Source organism: Cuculus canorus, chromosome 1 (genome assembly GCF_017976375.1).
Source record: "Cuculus canorus isolate bCucCan1 chromosome 1, bCucCan1.pri, whole genome shotgun sequence".
NCBI classification, from domain to species: domain Eukaryota; kingdom Metazoa; phylum Chordata; class Aves; order Cuculiformes; family Cuculidae; genus Cuculus; species Cuculus canorus.
In genome coordinates this window covers 30892571-30912117 of record NC_071401.1, presented here as the reverse complement: position 1 = coordinate 30912117, position 19547 = coordinate 30892571, and the positions used below count along the sequence as shown (strand labels likewise).

General features: G+C 40.8%; 1 protein-coding gene across 2 annotated transcripts in view; it reads left to right on the top strand.

Moving 5' to 3' along the window:
* Positions 1-17735, top strand: part of GTF2F2 (general transcription factor IIF subunit 2) — a 91981-nt gene extending 74246 nt beyond the window's left edge. For both annotated transcript variants that reach the window (XM_054061236.1, XM_054061226.1), the window contains 3 exons: positions 2493-2592; positions 10547-10690; positions 16869-17735. In XM_054061236.1, the coding sequence (XP_053917211.1) occupies positions 2493-2592; positions 10547-10690; positions 16869-16988 (364 nt within the window). In that variant the 3' untranslated portion in view covers positions 16989-17735. The remainder of the gene's footprint in view (positions 1-2492; positions 2593-10546; positions 10691-16868) is intronic.
* Positions 17736-19547: the final 1812 nt, after the last annotated feature.

Here is a 19547-nt window from a genome sequence, read left to right as displayed (position 1 = left end):
CTATTGGTTATTTGCATGCCTAAATATCTAATTTATTAAGAAGCTAGAGGAGGGTTGACATGAGCATTCTAAAGCTTTTTCTTCTGAGAGCAGTCTGAGGTATTCGGTCAATATTTTCAGTGTTTTGGCATTTCATCATTGAAGGACTAATGTTCTTTGTCTGTTTTCGTGAAGAAAAGGAGGCTATTATAAATTTACATTGCTATGGGTAACAAATAACAAAGCCTGGTACAAGGAGGATTTAATCACAGAGAAATGCCACCATTCTAAGCCTAGCACTCCCCAAGAACGGGAAACCACCTGATATATTTCACTTTTGCTATTAACCTTGTTTATCACTTACCTGTGATGCAGCTGTGATGCAGACTCTGGAACAACATCACAAAACAAATATCTAAATCTGGTCCCTGTGAAGAAGAGGGTGGTGCAGTGGCTGGAGGGGGAAAGGAGAAACAAGAATTCCCAGTTCAGCTCTGGTAGGCCCTGTCTCATAGACAGCAGCAGTGTCAGTGAAAAAGTTCAGAGCAGGATATACATCTCTGCGTCTTTTATGGAAAGGAAAAGTGTGAGAGGCAAAAGAAGTGAGGTGAAAAATAGCTACAGAGGAGAGGCAGTACTGGAAAGCTCCCCAGGTCAAAACAATAAGAAAAATGGCAAAGGACTGCAAGAAAATATAAAAACAAAAAAATAAAGCCAGGCCTTTAAGAAATTATTAAAGCCAAAAAAAAAAACAAACCAAAAAAAACGCCCACAATGAAGAAGTGGAGAAAAAGACAGATTTGGAGAAAAGGTACCAATTTAGCTTTAGCCTGTGCCTCTTTGTGAAGCTTGAGTTTAGAAGATCTTTGCTAACCAGATCAGCGAAATCTTTAAAATCTTTTAATTAGATTGATGGCCAAAAGATAAACTCTTGTGATGAAAACTTCTACCTTTATTTGCCAGAACAGAAGTAGAAAGTGTTCACTGCTTGTTTACCTTCCAATTGATTTTCCTTCAAGCTAGGGAAAAAAAAAGCCACATTTGGAAAGAAGAAAGCTTTGATGTACCTTCTCCTGATTTGGAAATGTAGAATATAAGGCAATGGTTGCTTGAGGATAATTAAAACTGTAGAACAAATGTCAAGTCTGCAAAGGTTCAAGAGGAAGCAAGTTTACATCTATGTGACAAAACTGCCACTACTATCCAGCAATACTAGCTATGAAGGATGATTAGTTTTATTTCCAGTTGCTACAACTAAAGAATTTATTTCTTAATTTAATGTTTACCTCAAATGTAATTTATTTAGGTTGTTCAGGTGTTGAATCAGCAGTATACTGACTTTAAATTTACCTTTTTGGGTGTACATTCTATTTTTACAAAATGAAATCAGTGATCTCAAACACTTAGAGTTGGTTTTAAAGTACTGTCTGTGTTATCACTTTTGTGTTTTATCTTAATAAACATGATTATTATTTGCATTAATGTCACCATGTTGATTTTTCTTTAGAAAGAAGCAAACATCACTGTACATTTATTGGGCTATAAGTCTTAAATTGTGTTTAGTGAAAATTGACTATTCTGCCTGTAAGATGCACCTTTGGAAACAAAGTAATGTCACTGATGATAACTTAGGTTTATGTCATTAATTGGCTTGGACAGCAAGCTTTTTTCTTTGAAGGAACATTGTCCTGCACCATTATAAAGCTTGGGTTTGTGCTTCATTGTTAGAAGTAGTAATTTTTGAGTGCTAAACCTGAATTAAATGGAGCATTCTTTCTACACCATCACACATAAGCTTTAAATTACATAGGGATGAGCTTGACAACGTGTGTTCAACCTCTGACCTTCTCAGTCTTTCCCGAAAAAGACTGAAGGTCATTTTTCATTAACTGTATGATTGAGACTTGATTACCCATTGATTTGAACCTGGATGAATTCCTCTGTCTTCATGGTTCTAACATTGCTCATAAAGTAGTTATTTGTACTCTCTTACCCAACTCTAATGCCAAAAGAAAGGTCATGGAATTTTTTCTCTTACATTAAAATATCTAAGAGAAGGTCACGGAGTCTGATCTTCACTGTGCTCTGGGAGTCAGCAGAGGTGGATTGAAACTTTTTTCAGCCCTCAGCTGAGGAAGCTGGGACATTCTGTGTTTGTTTGGGTTGGGTTTCAACTTTTTTTTAAGAGCACGGGCTTTTCTTCCACCAGTGTCAGTCTTTTGGAATAAAATTTGTGTTCATATGTGGTTTTTAATATCTTCCCTTCACAGATGCTTGGTTTTTAGTATTTCATTATCTTCAGTAGCATGTAGTGTCGTGGTAATCCACAGTGTCCTTGAGCAGAAATAGAGCAGGAAAAACTTAATTCAGAAGAGTGCATTTGTTTTGCCTTGTGATTTGTTTGCAGCTGACCTTTGATAAGGGCTGGTTCATACTTGCGGATTTTTAGAATTCATTTTGAGTGTGTGCTTGGCTGAACTTTTTATTAGTTCTCTTCTTCTTGTCTTTTGCAGATTACAGATAGAAGAATCTTCTAAACCTGTAAGACTGTCACAGCAGCTGGAGAAAGCCGTAACCACAAACTATAAACCAGTGGCTAATCATCAATATAATGTAAGTAGCTTCCAGTATTTTCCCCTTATTCTGCTAGCCAGAAATCTGGCTAACTCCAGAAATACTCTGCTGCTGTCCTGCAGCCCTTTGGCTCATGGTGGGAAATGTTCCATGTCTGGTTTCTCCCTCATTTTGCCTCCTGAGGATCTTCTTTCTGTCTCAAGACCAACATCACCCGTGGGGCTAAGGTTGGCCAATTCTCACTCTCTTGTGTTACCTGACGGAGGGCAGACATCCTTTACCCAAGCCTTTTCTAGTGTCTTTATTACATTCTTCCTCTAGTCTTTTTTTAGGAAAATGTGATTTTGAAATTTGAACATAAAAGGCAGTTCAGGCTTTGTGCTATGAGATGTGGAAGCACTTCCTTGAGCCATATAAAATATCATGTGGAGGTGGGCAAAAGATTTGAAAGGAATCATTAGTTTCCAGTCCTTTGCAGGAACTCACGAATGGTAAAGAGTAACAGCTGATAATTTTTCACAGTTTCATACCTTCATGGTACGTGTTATTTGCATCATTAGCTTTGTCAATATTACACCCACTCTGCTCTTCCAGATCAATTGATGTACATACAAACTACAGTGTCCTTTTTCTTAAAGATCCTCTTTGAGTAATTTGTATGTATGCATATATAATCGCCATTACTGTTGAATGTGAGAAATGTTAAGTCATACTGAAAATGAGTCACTGTGTTAGTCATTTAAACTTTTACACTTTTTATTAAGATTTTATTTACATAAAACAAGTGACAATATACTGGGTGATATTTAGGCATTATTCTGAAAGGCGGTCTATTTCCACAGAACCAAAAATAATTGTTTCTCTCTCATGGGACTGTTTTGTTGTAGTTACTGTACAAAGTCTGATCTATACATAGGTGATAGTGCCAGTATAACTATTTCGGCTAAGGGGATGGCATTTAACCAAAATAGTCACACTGGTATATCCTGCTATGCAAATGCGATTTTATATGAGTATATTGTTTTATGATGCTCCTGTCATTCTCCTTTTTTAATTCTGGAATAAGCTACAGTGATGTACAGCGTCTCTCTTTAGAGGGATTCTGTGCCGTTTCCATGACTCTAGCGTACTTACAACAGTTTGAACTCAACATGGAGGCATCATTTGGATCCATTTGGGTGTGTTCAGAGGAGTCTGAGGAAAGAATGAGCAGCTACTAGGAAAGAAAGAAGCTAAACTTCCTGAAGAAAGATACAGAATATTAAATGGGGCTTAAGTATGGCTGCTTCATGTACCCCTAAGTGAATATGTAACAGGAAGGAGGATAGAAAGAAATTACATGTGGATGGGAAATAGCAATAGCTGGTATAGGGAAAGTGATTGTGTTTTTTTCAAGTAATTATATTAAACCCACATCTTTATTAGAAGAAATTGCAATTCCATTAGAATATATGCCTGGATAATTTAGCTTTTCTTCTCTGGGAAAGGGACCTTCATTTTCCGTATGTCTATGGATGATACACATCTTTAAAAGGTTGTAATGTCAAAATTCTTGCAGCTGGAATCTTTCTGTGGCTTCATTATTTTTCATAACATGGCAGAAAAGTTCTGTAGTGGTCCTGGTTACTCCTGCAGAGGCTTCTTTGTGGTATCCTCTCTTCCTTCTCTCCCATACTGTAGAGGCTGGTACCTGTACTCTGGGGGATGGGAAAACCTTTAAGACATCATTCAGACATTTTCAGGTGAAACTTTAGATTTAGTCTCACTTCTCTATCACCTTTGTATTCGCTGTCTACCAAAGCAGTGTAATACATCAGCTTCAGTATTAATGATACCATCAAGAAGGCATTTTGGCTGCTTTTCAGCCATCTTAGCAACATACTGGGAAGGTAAACAAAGAGAAATTGATTTCTGTATGAAGTCTTGCAGGGATAAGCTCACAACTTCTGCACTCAACAGCTTGTTCTAAAATGGTTCTTCCTTGAAAGCCATTTGTATTTTAATGCTTTTTAAATTTAAAACCCACACAGTTTTAAATACATCTAATTAGTTTACAATGTACATGCCTTCTGTAATATGACTCTCAAAAAGTGCTTTAAGCCTACTGTGTAAAACATCCTGTTCTCAAAGAAAACAGGAAGGAGGAAAAATGAAAGGTTGCGTTGTAACTTGCTTTAATCAGTATATTCACAAGACAAAAAGAAGGAAGCAGCAACAGACACTTTTTTTTTTCTTAATAGTATTTCACAATGTGCTGTGTGTTTTCAGACAGCAGCGGGAGCTGTTGCCTGAGTTGGAGGGAAATGCTGGAGTGTTGCTAATTAAAGTGGGGTGCCAGCTGCAAATAACTTTTCAACAAAAGGAGGGTTTGATATTCAGTTTTCTGTGCAAGTTGTTCTTATACATTAATTAAGAATATTAGAATATCCATATTGCATTTGTGTAGGGACTATAAACACTCCTCCTTGATTGACTTTAGCTGATCCAGAGAATGTAAAATAGAAGCTCCTACTGCAGGAGAGTGTACCGATGCACTGAAATAATAGACAAAGAAGAGTGCTGGGCATTACAATTTACTAGTGAAAACAAAAAAAAAAGATTGTGCTTTGGTTGAAAAGACTTCTCCATGTTATTTTCCGGGAGAGTGTTATTCCTTTAATTACGATTTTATAGCCAGTCATGAAACAGTCCTGTCAGAGACCTAACATCAGTGAAGATAATGTTGAGAACTTTCTTATTGTTACTTTGCTCCTTTGTGTGAGAAACATCAATTTTAAAGCCAGCAGTTTTGTTCTCCACATGGAGAGAGTTGTAGCTAGTTGCTAGCTAAGCAAATTTCCACTGTGTCCTTTGAAGAGGTACAAACAGTACAATGGATTTTTTGTTTTTCTCTCTTGTCTTGAGAGTCCCAGTAGCTTTTCCCATTACGCCCATGTTGCTTACGCATTGTTCCTGTAGCTCTGCCACATGCAGAAGGAATAACCTCAGTGCTTTGCTCCTGTTCTTTGTCCTTAAAAACAAACAAAAAAAAAACCACAGGAAAGGGGGAGGTGGTTTTCTTCCATCACTTCGGTTTGACCTTCCACCTGAGGAGGTTTCAGTTTGTTTCTGTTTCTGTTTTTCTTCTTGTTCATTTTGGTTTGTTGCTTGGAGAGGTAGAAAATTGCAGAAGGATTGGTAAGAACAGGCATAAAAGCTGCTGCTGTGGCAGGGTGATGTGGCCTGGAACTGGCTGTCTTTATCTTTCCCACTGTATCTTTCAACTGATATCTTTGAGCCAGAGAAAAGTTGCTAACTTAAAAACAACTATATAGGTCTTTACACTGCAGAGTGACCTCAAATGTGCACAGGAAACCAGAACTCTGTCAAACTTTTCAAATAGAGCTGTCTTGTCTCTCCCACCCTCTTCTGGAATTGGCCTCTAAAGTATGAGAGGCTTTCTGGCAACAAATTAAGGCAGGATAGTCCATCTCCTCCTCTTGTAAAATGTTAATATGTGCATATATTCAAAATGTTATTATGTCCTCAGTCCTTGTCTCGCAGAAGCCAGTGTTTCAGATGCAGTAGGACTCTGTTGAAAATCCAGTAGAATGTTGCTTACCAGTATCAGCCATGACCTGATAGGCAACTGCACAGAGAAACAGGAAAATTCTGCGGATCCCAGACTCAAAATAGTCTGAAAACTCAAGAAAGCCCACTGCATTTGATTGCAGTGGCTAATTAGAAAACTCTCCTTCCAGGAGAACGTAATGTCAGTGTCTTGATCTTCGAAGAGGATCCCATAAAGCTATAGAATCATAGAATGGTTTGGGTTGGAAGGGACCTTAAAGATCATCTAGTTCCATCCTCCCAGCCATGGGCAGGGACACTTCCCACCAGACCAGGCTGCCCAAGGCCCCATCCAACCTGGCCTTGAACACCTCCAGGGATGGGGCATCCACAACTTCCCTGGGCAACCTGCTCCAGTGTCTCACCACTCTCGTGGTGAAGAAATTCTTCCTTATAGAAGAATATATTTATGTAGAAAAAAATATATATATAGTTCTTGCATTCCTTCTTATGTGGAAGGAAACATGCAATATATCCTACAGGATGGTAATTCCTGTGTTTGACTCTACCGAAGAGAAAAAATCTGGAGCCATTTTCAGACAGGACCAAAACATATTTGTTGTACCCAGCTAGATTAGATTTTTTTTAGTTATGTTTGGGTTGCTGTTGTTGACTCACTTTCTTCTGAAAACACAATGTGACATGGTGCTGCCTGCAACTTTGCACGTGCCAGGTAATTTTGCTACCTTGGGTTCATTCCATGGAAAATGGTGATGATACTGCCATACTTGGTGATGAGCTTACTCATTCATTTATTTGAAGCACTGTCATTCTCATTACGGTGGAATGGTGTATTTGCCCCTTGATTCTCTCCAGCTTAAAAAGTAAAGGAGCAGTTTTCAAAATACAAATAATATTAGAAAATAGAAACTAAAATTGTTCTTGTAGATGGAAATACAACTTCCAAAATATGCATTGTAATGGGATTCTGATCATAACAAGTGCTTTGTAATGCTAGCATGAGGTAGCGGCTTTAGTCTGTAGCCTGAAGTGTGACATATTCATGTATTTTTTTAAGATCAAAGGGACAGCTATTATATTAAAATAAATTTTAAATGCATATAAAAAATGCATTTCACTGCATTTCACCCTGCGTATTTCACTGTCCTCAGGGTGCACTCATGTCCTTGCAACAAGTCCTTACACCACTGCACTGAGTTAGAACATGACAGTGGTAGTAGATGATTGCTCTGGAGAGGTGTTTTTTCTCTCAGGAAAAATATAAATGCTCATCATTTGTCTTAATAAATTCTGGCTTAAGCCAGGTGTAAATTAAAAGCATTTTTAATGCTGCAAACTGACTAATGTCAGATCAGATGAAGATAAGATGCGAAGAAGGTTTTGGCAGTCAGGCAGTCAATTTAGTTTATTGCTTATCTTGCAGGTAGCAGAAGAGACAAGCACTCTTAAACATCTCCTATTTCACCCTACATTTCATGCAACAAAGGGCCAGTTTCCTCCTGCTTCCCACTCTTGGTATCATTTCAGTGCTTCATAGAGAAACTGTTGTTTACCTACCAGGACATGGGCATTGTCTTAAATCATTATAGACTTTTAGGTCAACGAGATTTTCCCTGCTTCTCTGGTACCTGTATGACTGTGGGATTATACCCAGTAGAGAACTGGCCAACTGCTTTGTTGGTGGAGTTGCAAGGCACAGCACAGCCCAGCCGTGCTGCTTGGTATTTTGGGTTTGTAGTTTTGAAGAGTGTCCGCTGAGTGGACTTGTACATATGTATTTCAAACACCATTGCAGTTCTACTTCACGCATTTACAACTAGATGCAGTCTACTTGCATTTCAGTGGGTAGCAAGACTGTACCAGTAGAGGAACAGAAATTGAATCCACAGCAGGGCTCCCAAAGCTTACAATTAAAACCTTTTCAAGGACAACAGAGGTTCCTAATGAATTGTCTGTTGTACTTTTCAGAAGAAGCAAATGTTTTGACACACTGTTGTTAACAGCGGGGCAAATGTCCTAAATTTATCTTCCTACTCTAGTTTCTGTGGCATAGCAGTTCTGCTGTAGATCATGGCAACCAAGATGTCGTACTGTGAAGCTGTTTTACTTGATGCTACAGCCTGTTGTTGTTGCAAAGCTGTTACTGGTTTGAAGATTTCTTTTTCTTTTAACGGAGAGGCTAAAGAGTTCAATAATTACACAAGAGCGTATTAGTGGATAAAAATCATTTGTGTAGGTTTGTGGTGGAGAAGTTGCATCTTGTATAGCACGAAAAGACAGCTGGAAAAGCAGACAAGTGTTTGGTTGCCCAGGCTTATCTTGGGTTTTAAGCAGAAGCAACAGCCTTCAAGCTACAGATCGGGAACAACTGCTCTGTGTTCAATTTAATGATTCACATCTGTTTCAGGATTTGAAAGAGAGAGTTGACTGGACAGAGACTTATAAGCGACGGCAGAGGTGGTAATAGTCTTTAGCCAGTTTGGGACACAAACCAAGAGACAAGTTATTTTCACTCAGAGAGCAGGAGGGAGTTCGCTGGCAAGGAAACATAGGAAAAAAATAAATTGTGCCATCAAAATAATCTGTCTTCTTATTTATAAGATTTGTTTGTATCCAGTAGAACTGAGTTTTCATTACTAGGCTTCATCTCTAAAAGTCTTCCTTTTGAGGATCAAGTTTGAGACATCAGAGGCAGAATGACTCCCATCCAAAATCCTGCCACTGGCAGGCAGGAGTTTGTCCCTTATTGATCACGTGCATCTCTTCTGCTGTACATAGTGCTTCTTTGTATTCACCCACACAGTCTGCCTATCACCCATCAGTGACATTGAGATCAGAGGCAGACTGTGCTGCAGCAATCACACATTGGTGGGGTTCAAGTTCCTAAGGGATGTGGGACAGGCGAAGAGTACAGTCAGGACCCTAAATTTTAGGAAAGCAAAATTCCAGCTCTTCAAGGAGTCAGTCAGTAGGACCCTCTGGGAAACATTCCTCAGGGACCAGGGAGTAGAACAGATCTGGCAGTTATTTAAGGATGCTTTCCATGAAGCACAAGAGTGCTCACTCCTCAGATATAGCATATCAGGCAGGGAAGAGAGGAGACCAATGTGGCTGAGTTGAGACCTACTGGTGAAACTCAAGAACAAGAGGGAACTGTGCAGGCAGTGCAAGCAGGGACAGGGAACCTGGGAAGTGTATAGAGACGCTGCCCGCTTGTGTACGAATGAAGTCAGGAAGGCCAAGGCCCAGCTGGAGCTGAACCTGACAAGGGAAGTAAAGACTAACAAGAAGGGCCTTTACAGGTACCTCAATCAATAGAGGAAGGTTAAAGAGAACGTACCCCCACTGATGGTTGAAAATGGTGACCTCGTACCAATAGACGAGGAGAAGGCTGAGGTACCCAACAACGTTCTTGCCTCAGTCTTCGCTGACAGCTGCTCTCCTCATCCCTCCTGGGTCATGGGACAACAAGATAGGGGGTGGGGGGTAAAGCCCCTCCCATCGTAAAGGAAGATCAGGTTCGTGACCACCTGAGGAACTGGAAAATATCCTGATGAGGTACATCCCAGAGTCCTGAGGGAATTGACTGTTGTGGTGGCCACGCCACTCTCCATGATATTTGAAAAGTCATGGCAATCAGGAGAAGTCCCTGGTGACTGGAAGAAGGGTAACATTCAGGGCCAGGTTGGATAGGGGCTTTGGGCAGCCTGATCTAGTAGGATGTCCCTGCCCATGGCAGGGGGTTTGGAACTAGATGATCTTTAAGGTTCCTTCCAACCCAATGTGTGCACTACTCGGGTGTGTCCTGAAGAGATACCATCCACATCCTTCATTCACTTGGTGAAGATTGATTTCATATTGATGGAGTGGTTGCCTTGAATGCTGTTTCTGGAGCAGATGAGGCAGTGTCCAAGGGTCATTCGAGCATCCTTTAGGCAGGTGGTTGTTACAATTGTGAATGTAGCCATGTTGGTCTGTGGATTCTCCCGAGTATGGCAATTTGTAAGTTGTTTGATATTTGTCATTAAACTTCAGAATCTGATATCAACAGAGGTAGAGTGAAAATACCATCTCAGTTTGGATTCCTGTACTAATATTAATTAGTTATTTTAATTAATTAAATTAATTAATTATTAATCTCTGTTCAGGTTTGGGTACATCAAGCAGGCTGTTTCTCTGTTTTTTTACTTGTTAAAACAGAGATACACATCTGAAAAGTTCATTGTGCTGAGATAAAAATGCTTAGTTTATGTTCATAAAAGAACATTTGAGTGCTCAAAAAAAGGCTTTCCAGATGAAAAGCACTGGGTCATCGAATCATGTTTTATTAAATAGAAGAGTGTTTTAATGTCTTAATGTTCAGCACTGAGAATTATACAGCGTTACATGTGAATGTCTTTAAAACTTCTTTTGTATCTGATAGATCGAATACGAGAGGAAGAAGAAAGAAGATGGAAAACGGGCTCGAGCTGATAAACCACAAGTGCTGGACATGCTTTTTTCAGCCTTTGAGAAACATCAGTATTACAACATTAAAGACCTGGTGGACATAACCAAACAGCCAGTGGTATGTACTAGTCGTCTTGTAATATAACTATTTTTGGTACTATTGTGTGTATTTCACATACCGAGAAAATAATTGAATATATACTATATGCCTTTGAAACGGCTCTCTGAATATGTTTTACAGCAAACAGAAACCATAAAGTTTTAAGATCATCATTGTAGGACTGTGTAGGATGCCAGGCATTGCAATGAGTATGCTTTTTCTTGAGGGAGGTGGTTTAAGTAACCTAAATGGCCTTTTTGTCATTTAGGTTTGCTTTAATACTAGAAACCAAATTCTGTTCTGCTTTGACATGTCCCACGCTACTCCTTTCTCACTGAAGTAACAGCCTAGTTCTGTTACTGTTGGCAGTAGAGAGCTCGTGTAAGTGAGTGATCAGCCTTTCCTTCAGCTTCTGAACTTTATCTTGTTGGAGCAACAGGGGTTGCTCTTTTTCTGTGGGTCAGGGTAATTGTGTTTCATGGAATTACTGTTAAAGACAGACGTTATGCACCTAAGGAGCTCATTTGAGATATACTTCAATTTTTTTAAACACGAAGACTTGTGCTTACGTGATGGTTCTCTTAAACCTGCACTGTCTGCCAGCCCTTTCGTCTATGAACCCTAACTTTCCAGTTCTTTCCCTTCTTCCACTGTTAAAGCTTTCCTTGAGCAGACTAGGTTGAAGACAGAGTACACAATGACATGTGTAGTATCTTTGGTCCTTTTGATGTTTCATTGCTGACTTTGATATCTATCCTCAACCCAGCTGCAGTTTTCAGAAGACTTTAAGGGATTTTATTATGTTTGAGCCTAAATAGAGCAACGATTTGAAAAGTTGTTAGAGCTAAGGCAGAAGAAGGAACAGTGACAGCTGGATTATGGCAAAAATTATTGCTCTGTAAAACAAGGGAAAAGGTGGAGATGCCTGCTCGTTTAGCTCACTTCACATTTATAATTAAGTGGATCTCTATCGGAGGATTTGTATAAGGTGCACAATCCATTTGGCTAAGAAGCTGCACAAAGATGTTACCCGAATCACATACATATAGGTTCTTGGTATTCTGGGCCCTTGGAAGAAACTAGTTGGGTAATGTTTTCTATTCCATTCATTTATCTAATGAGTCAACTCTTTATCTGTGTGACAGAGAAGGTGTGTGGATGATGGGAGCTGAGAAGGAGGAAGGAATAGAAGGAAGATACAGAGGGAGAGTGGCAAGAAAATTTTAAGGGTTTAGAGATAAAGTGTGACAGTCACTATATCAACCTCTTTGAACATAAGTAGGTGCAGATTTATCCTGTCTAGTGTGACTTCAGCTAGAAATACTTACCCACAACTCCCACTTAAGCTGTGGGAGAACAAAAGTTTTCTTCCTCTTGAATGTACCTGTCTGTCTGCATCAGCTCAAAGGAGCCTGGAAAAAGCTGTGCTTCTGACACAAGTTTCTTCATTAAGCACCAAAAGTCAGGCAAGATGAATCCAATTTTTTTCTTAGTCACTGCCCTGAGGATTAGATGTGTAGAGTGGTCATTAGATTAGATGTATAGAGCAAAATACCTCACTTGAATACTTATATTACATTTTTGATGAATTTCTATGTCTGTCTGCATATCTCTGCTGTCATCATATGTTTCTGAATATGTTTGTCCATAGCATAGTAGATCTGTGCTGGGTACTTCCATCTCAGCAAATATAGCCTTTGTTTTTCAGTTATTGTATATACAGATATCTTAAAAGGAAATTGTAGACTAATTTGACCCAACATCACATGTTATTATTTGGGCTATATCTTTGCATCTGCATTTCTGGTTTTAGTCTCTACTGATGGCTAAAAGTCCTGTAGGGCTCCTGAGATTAATCAAACCATTTAAACCCTCTTCCCCTAAGCGGGCTGTGCGGTCTCAGTTTTGAGTTGTGTGTGAGAGTTAGGCATTTCGTGTTCATTCCCAGCTGGAGTTTTGCCATGTGTGTCAGTGTCCATCAGCTTCCTCAGATCTGAATATCCTGAGAAAATAAATGACCAAAATCCTCTTCCTGATACCTTTCTTCATTGACTGAGTAGCCAGTAGAGTGATAGATTCAGAACTGTCTGTCAGTACGTCATCTACCCCTCATCTAAAGCTATCCTTATTTCCCATCTGGATTCCCATCAAAAGCTTCTATAGGGAGTTGCTACAGCATCCATTTCCATTTGAAAATACTGTCCCTTGGTCCCTGCTGCTCAGCTGGTGTTTGCTCAGTGTGTAAGCATCCCTGGTACTGCAGACTTCAGCCTCTGGTGTGCAACTTTTCTTTTTTTTCTGAAAATAAAGTACCTGTTCCTAATGCCCACTGTGAGTTTATTGTTCACAGAGCAGCTATACCTGACAAAAAAAAGTAAAATGCCAACAGGTGAATGGTCACGCTTTCCCTGTGCTGTACAGAGGTTTGCTGCTAATTAATCTCTGCTGAGTGTTCACTGCTTTATTTTCTGTCATAGTGTCTAAGATTGTCTGGGTGTGCAGTTTCTCCTCTGAGTATCTTAATGTTGAGGTTATTTTCAGACGCAAGATAAAAAATGCTGCTGCTGCTGCCTCCTCGGCTCCTGTTAAAATGAAATTCTAGATGCTTACATCACTGGCTAATAATAATTAAAACACGTTTATCTAAGGGAATTAACATCTTTCTTAGCGAAGTAATAAATAACAGTATTTTTCTTATGTAATGGTAAATGTAAATAGTGAATTAAACCCTTGCTACTGAATGTTGTGTGTTACATGGGAAATTGCTGCCATCTTTATTTTGCAATAATGAAATCACAAAACAAGTCTATTGTGAATACAAACTACCCCTATATTGGGAAAAACAGGATTTGTTTTCTTTTTTAATGAAAAATAACAGTTTGCGTTAATAGGCAAATCTGTTGCCACCTACCCAGATGTGAATACTGAATGCTCCCTGGAAATACTGCAGTAATTCTAGATTTGGACTCTGTGGCTGAGAGCCTGATACACTTTTACATAAGCCATCAAATATTTGTGAAGAATGGAACCAGTATGGAACCAATGGTTTAATATGAACTGTATTTTTTCAAAACGGGGTAGTTTGTTTACAGTTGGTTTTTTTATTTCAGCTTTAAGTAATGATTATCCTAAATATGGTGGGGTTTCCCCCCCACCGCCCCGAGTTTCAGAATGGTTTTCAGAGCGGTTTTCAGAGCTTGGAAGTTAACGCCTCTCTCAGAAATTTTTGTTCCATAATTCTGTAATAACATTCCACTTTTTACAGAAAAAAAAACATGGGGGAAGGTGTAACAGAGCAGTGTATGCCTTAAGTATACAGATGGATTACCTACAGATTAGCTTCTGTGCTAGAATTATAGGTATAAAAACATACTGAATCCCTTGCTCTCAAGTGCAGTACGGTACAGTGGGATTATCTCTGATTTGTAATTGTCTAAAAGCTCCAACAGTTCAGCATTGTCTGTGCACGCAGAGTGATTTTTGAGGGGTTACTGCTCTCAGCTGCCCTCCCTAAAAGCACTGCTGCTTGTTTCCCCCACAGTAGAGGTGGCAGATAGGAACGTGTTTCAGATCCTAAGTTGCTGCAGTTCACAGTCCCAGCTTGAAGTGCCCGTGTGGCACAGACATTAGTTTGCTATTCAGTTCATGTTGATTTCGTTCTGCTTTGTTACTCTATTGAATCAAAACTCTTGGAAGTTTTGTCCAGAGGGAAGCAGGACTGCCTGGGGAATTAGGTTTGAAAACTAGCTGAAATTAAAAGTAACGTGTATTTAACTGGGTGGGTGGTTTGGAGGCGTGAGCAAGTAATGAGAGATGAAAACTGCTTCACACAGTGTGAAATGTCACCCAACGATACTGCCATCAGACAGCGCCAAGCTGCTGGGAGCTGTGGGCCGTGCAGCCGTAGTGGTTTCGTTCTGCCTGAGCCCTGCAGCATCTTCATGCCTTGTGACCCACCTTCCCGGATGCACACTAGGTCTCTCAGCCCAGGAACTGCAAATGGGTGTACTTCGTGGGACTTACTGCGATTATATTTTTTTTTTCTGATTCTCATTACCTGTGCGTGTGGTCTAGAGCGGAATTTAACCTTGAATCTGAGTCTTTCTAACACCCACTCTACCATCTTCTGACATGTCTGTCAAGCTGAAAAGCTACCCTGTGTGCATTCACAAGGATTGCAGGCAGGGCAGTGGCTGTGCAGGTGCACCCACCCACATGTACCCGTGTAGAAATTACTTTTTCACCTGCTTTTATCACCTTTTAAAAAATGTACTGCGGAACAGCAATGTTATCGTACAAAAACGTTTGCTCACTGACTGATGCTGTAGTGAGTACATTTGTCCAAGGTACCGGACTCTCAAATACAGACAGCATCTCCACAGTAAATGGGAGCTGAAAGGTGCGCTAAGAGATGTCTATTGATCTCCTGCTGCCACCTGCTGGGATTTGCATCGTGTGTCCCTCTGAGAGCCATCCCCACCGTGCAAAATGAGCTCCTTGCTCACAGCTCCTGTGCTCTGCTCGAAGAAAAGACCCTAAGAAACCAGTTTGTATGCACAGTCTGTTAAGTTCCTCTTTCTTACTTGTTGGACAAACACCTCTCATTGCTTCGAGATACATTTTTTAGAGTAATTCTGCTACGTGCATCCAAATGAACTATTGTTAGGAGTGTGGGATCTGGATTTTTTCTGCTTTGTGCATTTGTATATGCACATGAAGAGAGAGAGTAACGACCGGTAAAAGAGACTTATTTTTTACTAACTGAGAACATCTTTTTTTTTCCCCCAACTTTTCCATTTAGCAAAAAATGGGGAGAGTGTAAGAAAGAGACTGGGCAATTGGCTTTTCTTTTTTTCTTGTCATCAACAAATATTTGCATTTTTTGGTGATTTAGGAATATGTTGATATTTTCACTTAGTGGAGCTATAGATAGAGAAAACACAAGGGTTCCAGTAACTCCAGTTCAGTATATGCACTCAAAGAGGATTAAATTGCTCATGCTGAAGCAATAATGAATTTAACGTGGGGATTCTTCAACTGTGGTCTGCAGTTGCCATGGCAATCCACTCAAGTCAGTCCTGATTAATATTTAAATAAACAAGCAGACAAACGGCTCTTTAAAAAATGAAAGAAATTATGGATGTTTATTATAAAGAGTAAAGGAGGGTGATGTTAGTGAGCTGGTTTCTGTCAAAGGCTATAGTATCATAGCTTTGCTTGGTTTTCTTTTCATTTCTCTTCCTAGTCTTAATATTTGAATGTAGTAGAAAATTCTCTGGTACCTACTCAGCTCTCCTCTAAAAATGAGGCCATAATAAAATGCTTAAAGCTTTGCAAAATGGCACAAAAATCAACAACTCAGAGGTTTGATGGGGTCTGAATAAGGCAAGTTGTTTCAAGATAATCCCAACCCAAGCAAGCCAAAAAGCCAAGAGCTTTCAGCTCAAATGGAGAAATTCCAGCTGGAGAAAGATGTGTGAGCTGACAGTGGTGTACAGACTTACACGGTGGCTGCACCCCACCGCCCCAGGGAGCCCTTCGTGCATAGCAGCCACTCGCAGAGCTCACTGTCTGTGGTGGCAGCAAACCCTCAGGCAGAAAGCCTGGACACATCCCCATTTCTCCGTGGTAGTGTGAGAAACGTAACAGTGCAGAGATTTTTAGAGCAGCTGTGCATCTGATACTCAGGGTACATTGGGCATATCTCAGCCTTTTGCTTTTGCAAGCGCCTGATCTTGAGACAGAAGCTGTGGAGCATCTGTCTCGTCTGTGGGTGGGTGCTCCTGCTGTAGGTCTGCAGTAACCCCCGTGTCACCTTCCCAGAGGTGCTGGGAGCTTCATTTCAACAGCCCGTGGAGCATCCATCTGGCCAGTACCTGTCCCTCCGCACCCAGGCAGGGCTGCACAGACTGCCCCGGGGCTGTCACCTCTGGAGCTTGGGTGCTTCCTGCTGCATCCCTGGGGTTGGTTCTGGGTGTTACACGCACAATGCTCTAATCCCTCTTGGTGGCTGGGGGTTGAAGTCTACCACAGAGTCATTATCACACGAGTTTAGTATCATATCAATCAGCCAACCTTGCTGTCCGCCAGGATGTTTTTATGAACCAAGTTGATGTGATTGAGCAGACTGTGAGATGTTGTGTAGGAACCGTGGTTATTCTCTGCCTGTATAATCCGAATTTCTATCTCCTTTCAGATATACTTAAAAGAAATTTTAAGAGACATAGGCATCTACAACGTGAAGGGGACCCACAAGAACACATGGGAGCTGAAGCCCGAATACAGACACTACCAAGCAGAAGACAAGAGTGATTAACGAAAGCATTTAAGAAGCCTGAGAGAATTAGAGTGATTGCAAGGAGGGAACTATGGTGGATTTACAGGCAGGACTGAGCAAGGTTCAGCTTAAGTCAAAGCAGTTGGTAGTCTTCCGTAGCTTCATTTTTTTCTCTAAGGAATATTTCTTCTATCTTTCTATAAGTATTTTGTCTTTTTAGAGGGACAAAATATTTACAGAATAAAGTTGTGTTGGATTTATTGTTGTCAGAAGTCTTTTGAGTTCTGATCTTACTTTTTCTTGGTATCGTTGTGGCTTTTCCAACCTTCAGTGACTTTGAAGGAAAACGTGTCCTGGAGGAACCCGTAACTTTGCATCCCACTAGACTCAGGTTAATACCCTCACTTCTGCTGGGATGTATCAGGGCTTCTGGAAGGCTGCAAAGGAACATAACCCTTCATGCAGTGTTTGGATGGAAGAGACATGATGCTCCTTCTGGGATCAGTCTTTAGGAAAACCAGCCACAACTACGGTGCTTACCACAGTCCTTCGACTCCATGGGAACAAATCGACACAGTTAAAAACCTGTAAAGCAAAGGCTGTTTGATACGCAGGTGAGAGAGAAGACAACAATCCCCTCCAGGTGATTATTGAGAACAGAAAAAGGTATTGTCTGTCTATCAGGTACATCAAGGAGTAGATTTTTCCTTTTTGTTGTTGTTGTTTTTTATGAAGTCACCTAAGATTTATGTTTAAGCATATCAATAAAAGCATTATTTTAATTTGTACCATGCAGTGTTCTCCATTACTGCCTGAACATATGTTGTGATTGATTTAGTGTAGGTGTGAAGGGTTTTTTCCAATCACATTTTTTATTGCTGGCTTTTCCACTGGGTTTCTCTGTATTTCGGAGAAGATTGCTTAATGTATCTGTGCCTGTTCTCCCATTTTTGAAATGCACATTGCAAGGGTTGTCTATTCAGCATCTTTTTGGAGACGGAGCAGGGACAGTGATAGGATGAAATTGTTTAATTATATTCTCAAAACTTTTATGTTTAGAAAAGAGCAAAGATAACAGTGGGAAAAGCCGCATTAGTGTAGTTGTAAATGAAGCAGAAGGTGAAGCTTTATAGCACAACTTTCACATTTCCTCAGGTCCTTCAGATGTGCACATCACTTCTGCAGGCACTCATGAAATAATAGGCCCGCGTGAAAAGCAAACGTTCTGTTATTGGTCCACTTGGAAGCAATGAAAAGTTTGGCCAGATGTCTTGAGGTTTGTAAAGCCACTCGGACCCCTTATGCATCAGTCACACATTTTAATTTTGATCAATTCATTTTTTTGGAATTGTTTGTAGGTATCTCTTTAGAGACGCATTTCCCGCTGCAGCTCTGCTTCCTGGGGTATGAAGTATCCAGTTCCTAGGAGGTGGACTGCTGAGAGTTTTTGAAGAGCAGATGACGTTCAGGGATATGTGTGTGTGCTTTCACAAATATTGACATTGACTCCTATCTCCTCAGGCTCTACAAGCAGAGCAATGAAGAGTTGAAGAAGAGCAATGAAGCTGGTGAGAGGGCTGGAGAACAAGTCTTATGAGGAGCAGCTGAGAGAGCTGGGGTTGTTTAGCCTGGAGAAGAGGAGGCTGAGGGGAGACCTTATTACTCTCTACAACTACCTGAAGGGAGGTTGTGGAGAGGAGGGAGCTGGCCTCTTCTCCCAAGTGACAGGGGACAGGACAAGGGGGAATGGCCTCAAGATGCACCAGGGGAGGTTCAGGCTGGATATCAGAAAAAAATTCTTCACGGAAAGAGTCACCGGGCACTGGAACAGACTGCCCAGGGAGGTGGTCGAGTCGCCTTCCCTGGTGGTGTTTAAGGAACGGGTGCATGAAGTGCTTAGGGACATGGTTTAAGGGAGTGTTAGGAATGGTTGGACTCAAAGATCCAGTGGGTCCTTTCCAACGTGGTGATTCTATGATTCTACGAGCAGGACCCAGCTTGCTAATGGTGCTGGGAGACACGTGAGGATGCTGAGAGGAACCCAGGAAGTCAGCCTTGGTGTCTTTGCTATGACATGATGTGCTCCCAGCAACAGCCAGAGCCTGCACACATTGCTGTCCTCCTCATGCTGTTGGAGCCTTCTGGAGACTCGCATTCACAGCCATGTAGGATGAGAACTCCTGCTTTTCATGAGCTGGGCTTCTCTGTGGGATTTGTGTCCTGTTTGAGCAGCTAAGATGCCCAGAAAGTCCGTGTTAGCTTCTCCCTTGTGTTGCACCTCACAGAATCTTCTAAAACCATGTAGGGGAACAGCATGCAATGCTTATTTAGAATCATAGAATAGTTTGGGTTGGAAGGGACCTTAAAGATCATCTAGTTCCAACCCCCGTGCCATGAGCAGGGATGTCCCACTGGATCAGGCTGCCCTGAATGGTTTGAGTTGGAAGGGACCTTAAAGATCATTCAGTTCCAACCCCCCCATAGTAGTGTTGTCATTCATTGCCACAGGTAAAAATGACTGTGCTGTTTCAGGGGGGAAAGGTTACCTTTAGTGGGATCCCCAGCAGGATTAGCTTAGCAGGGAAGTACTTTGAAGTG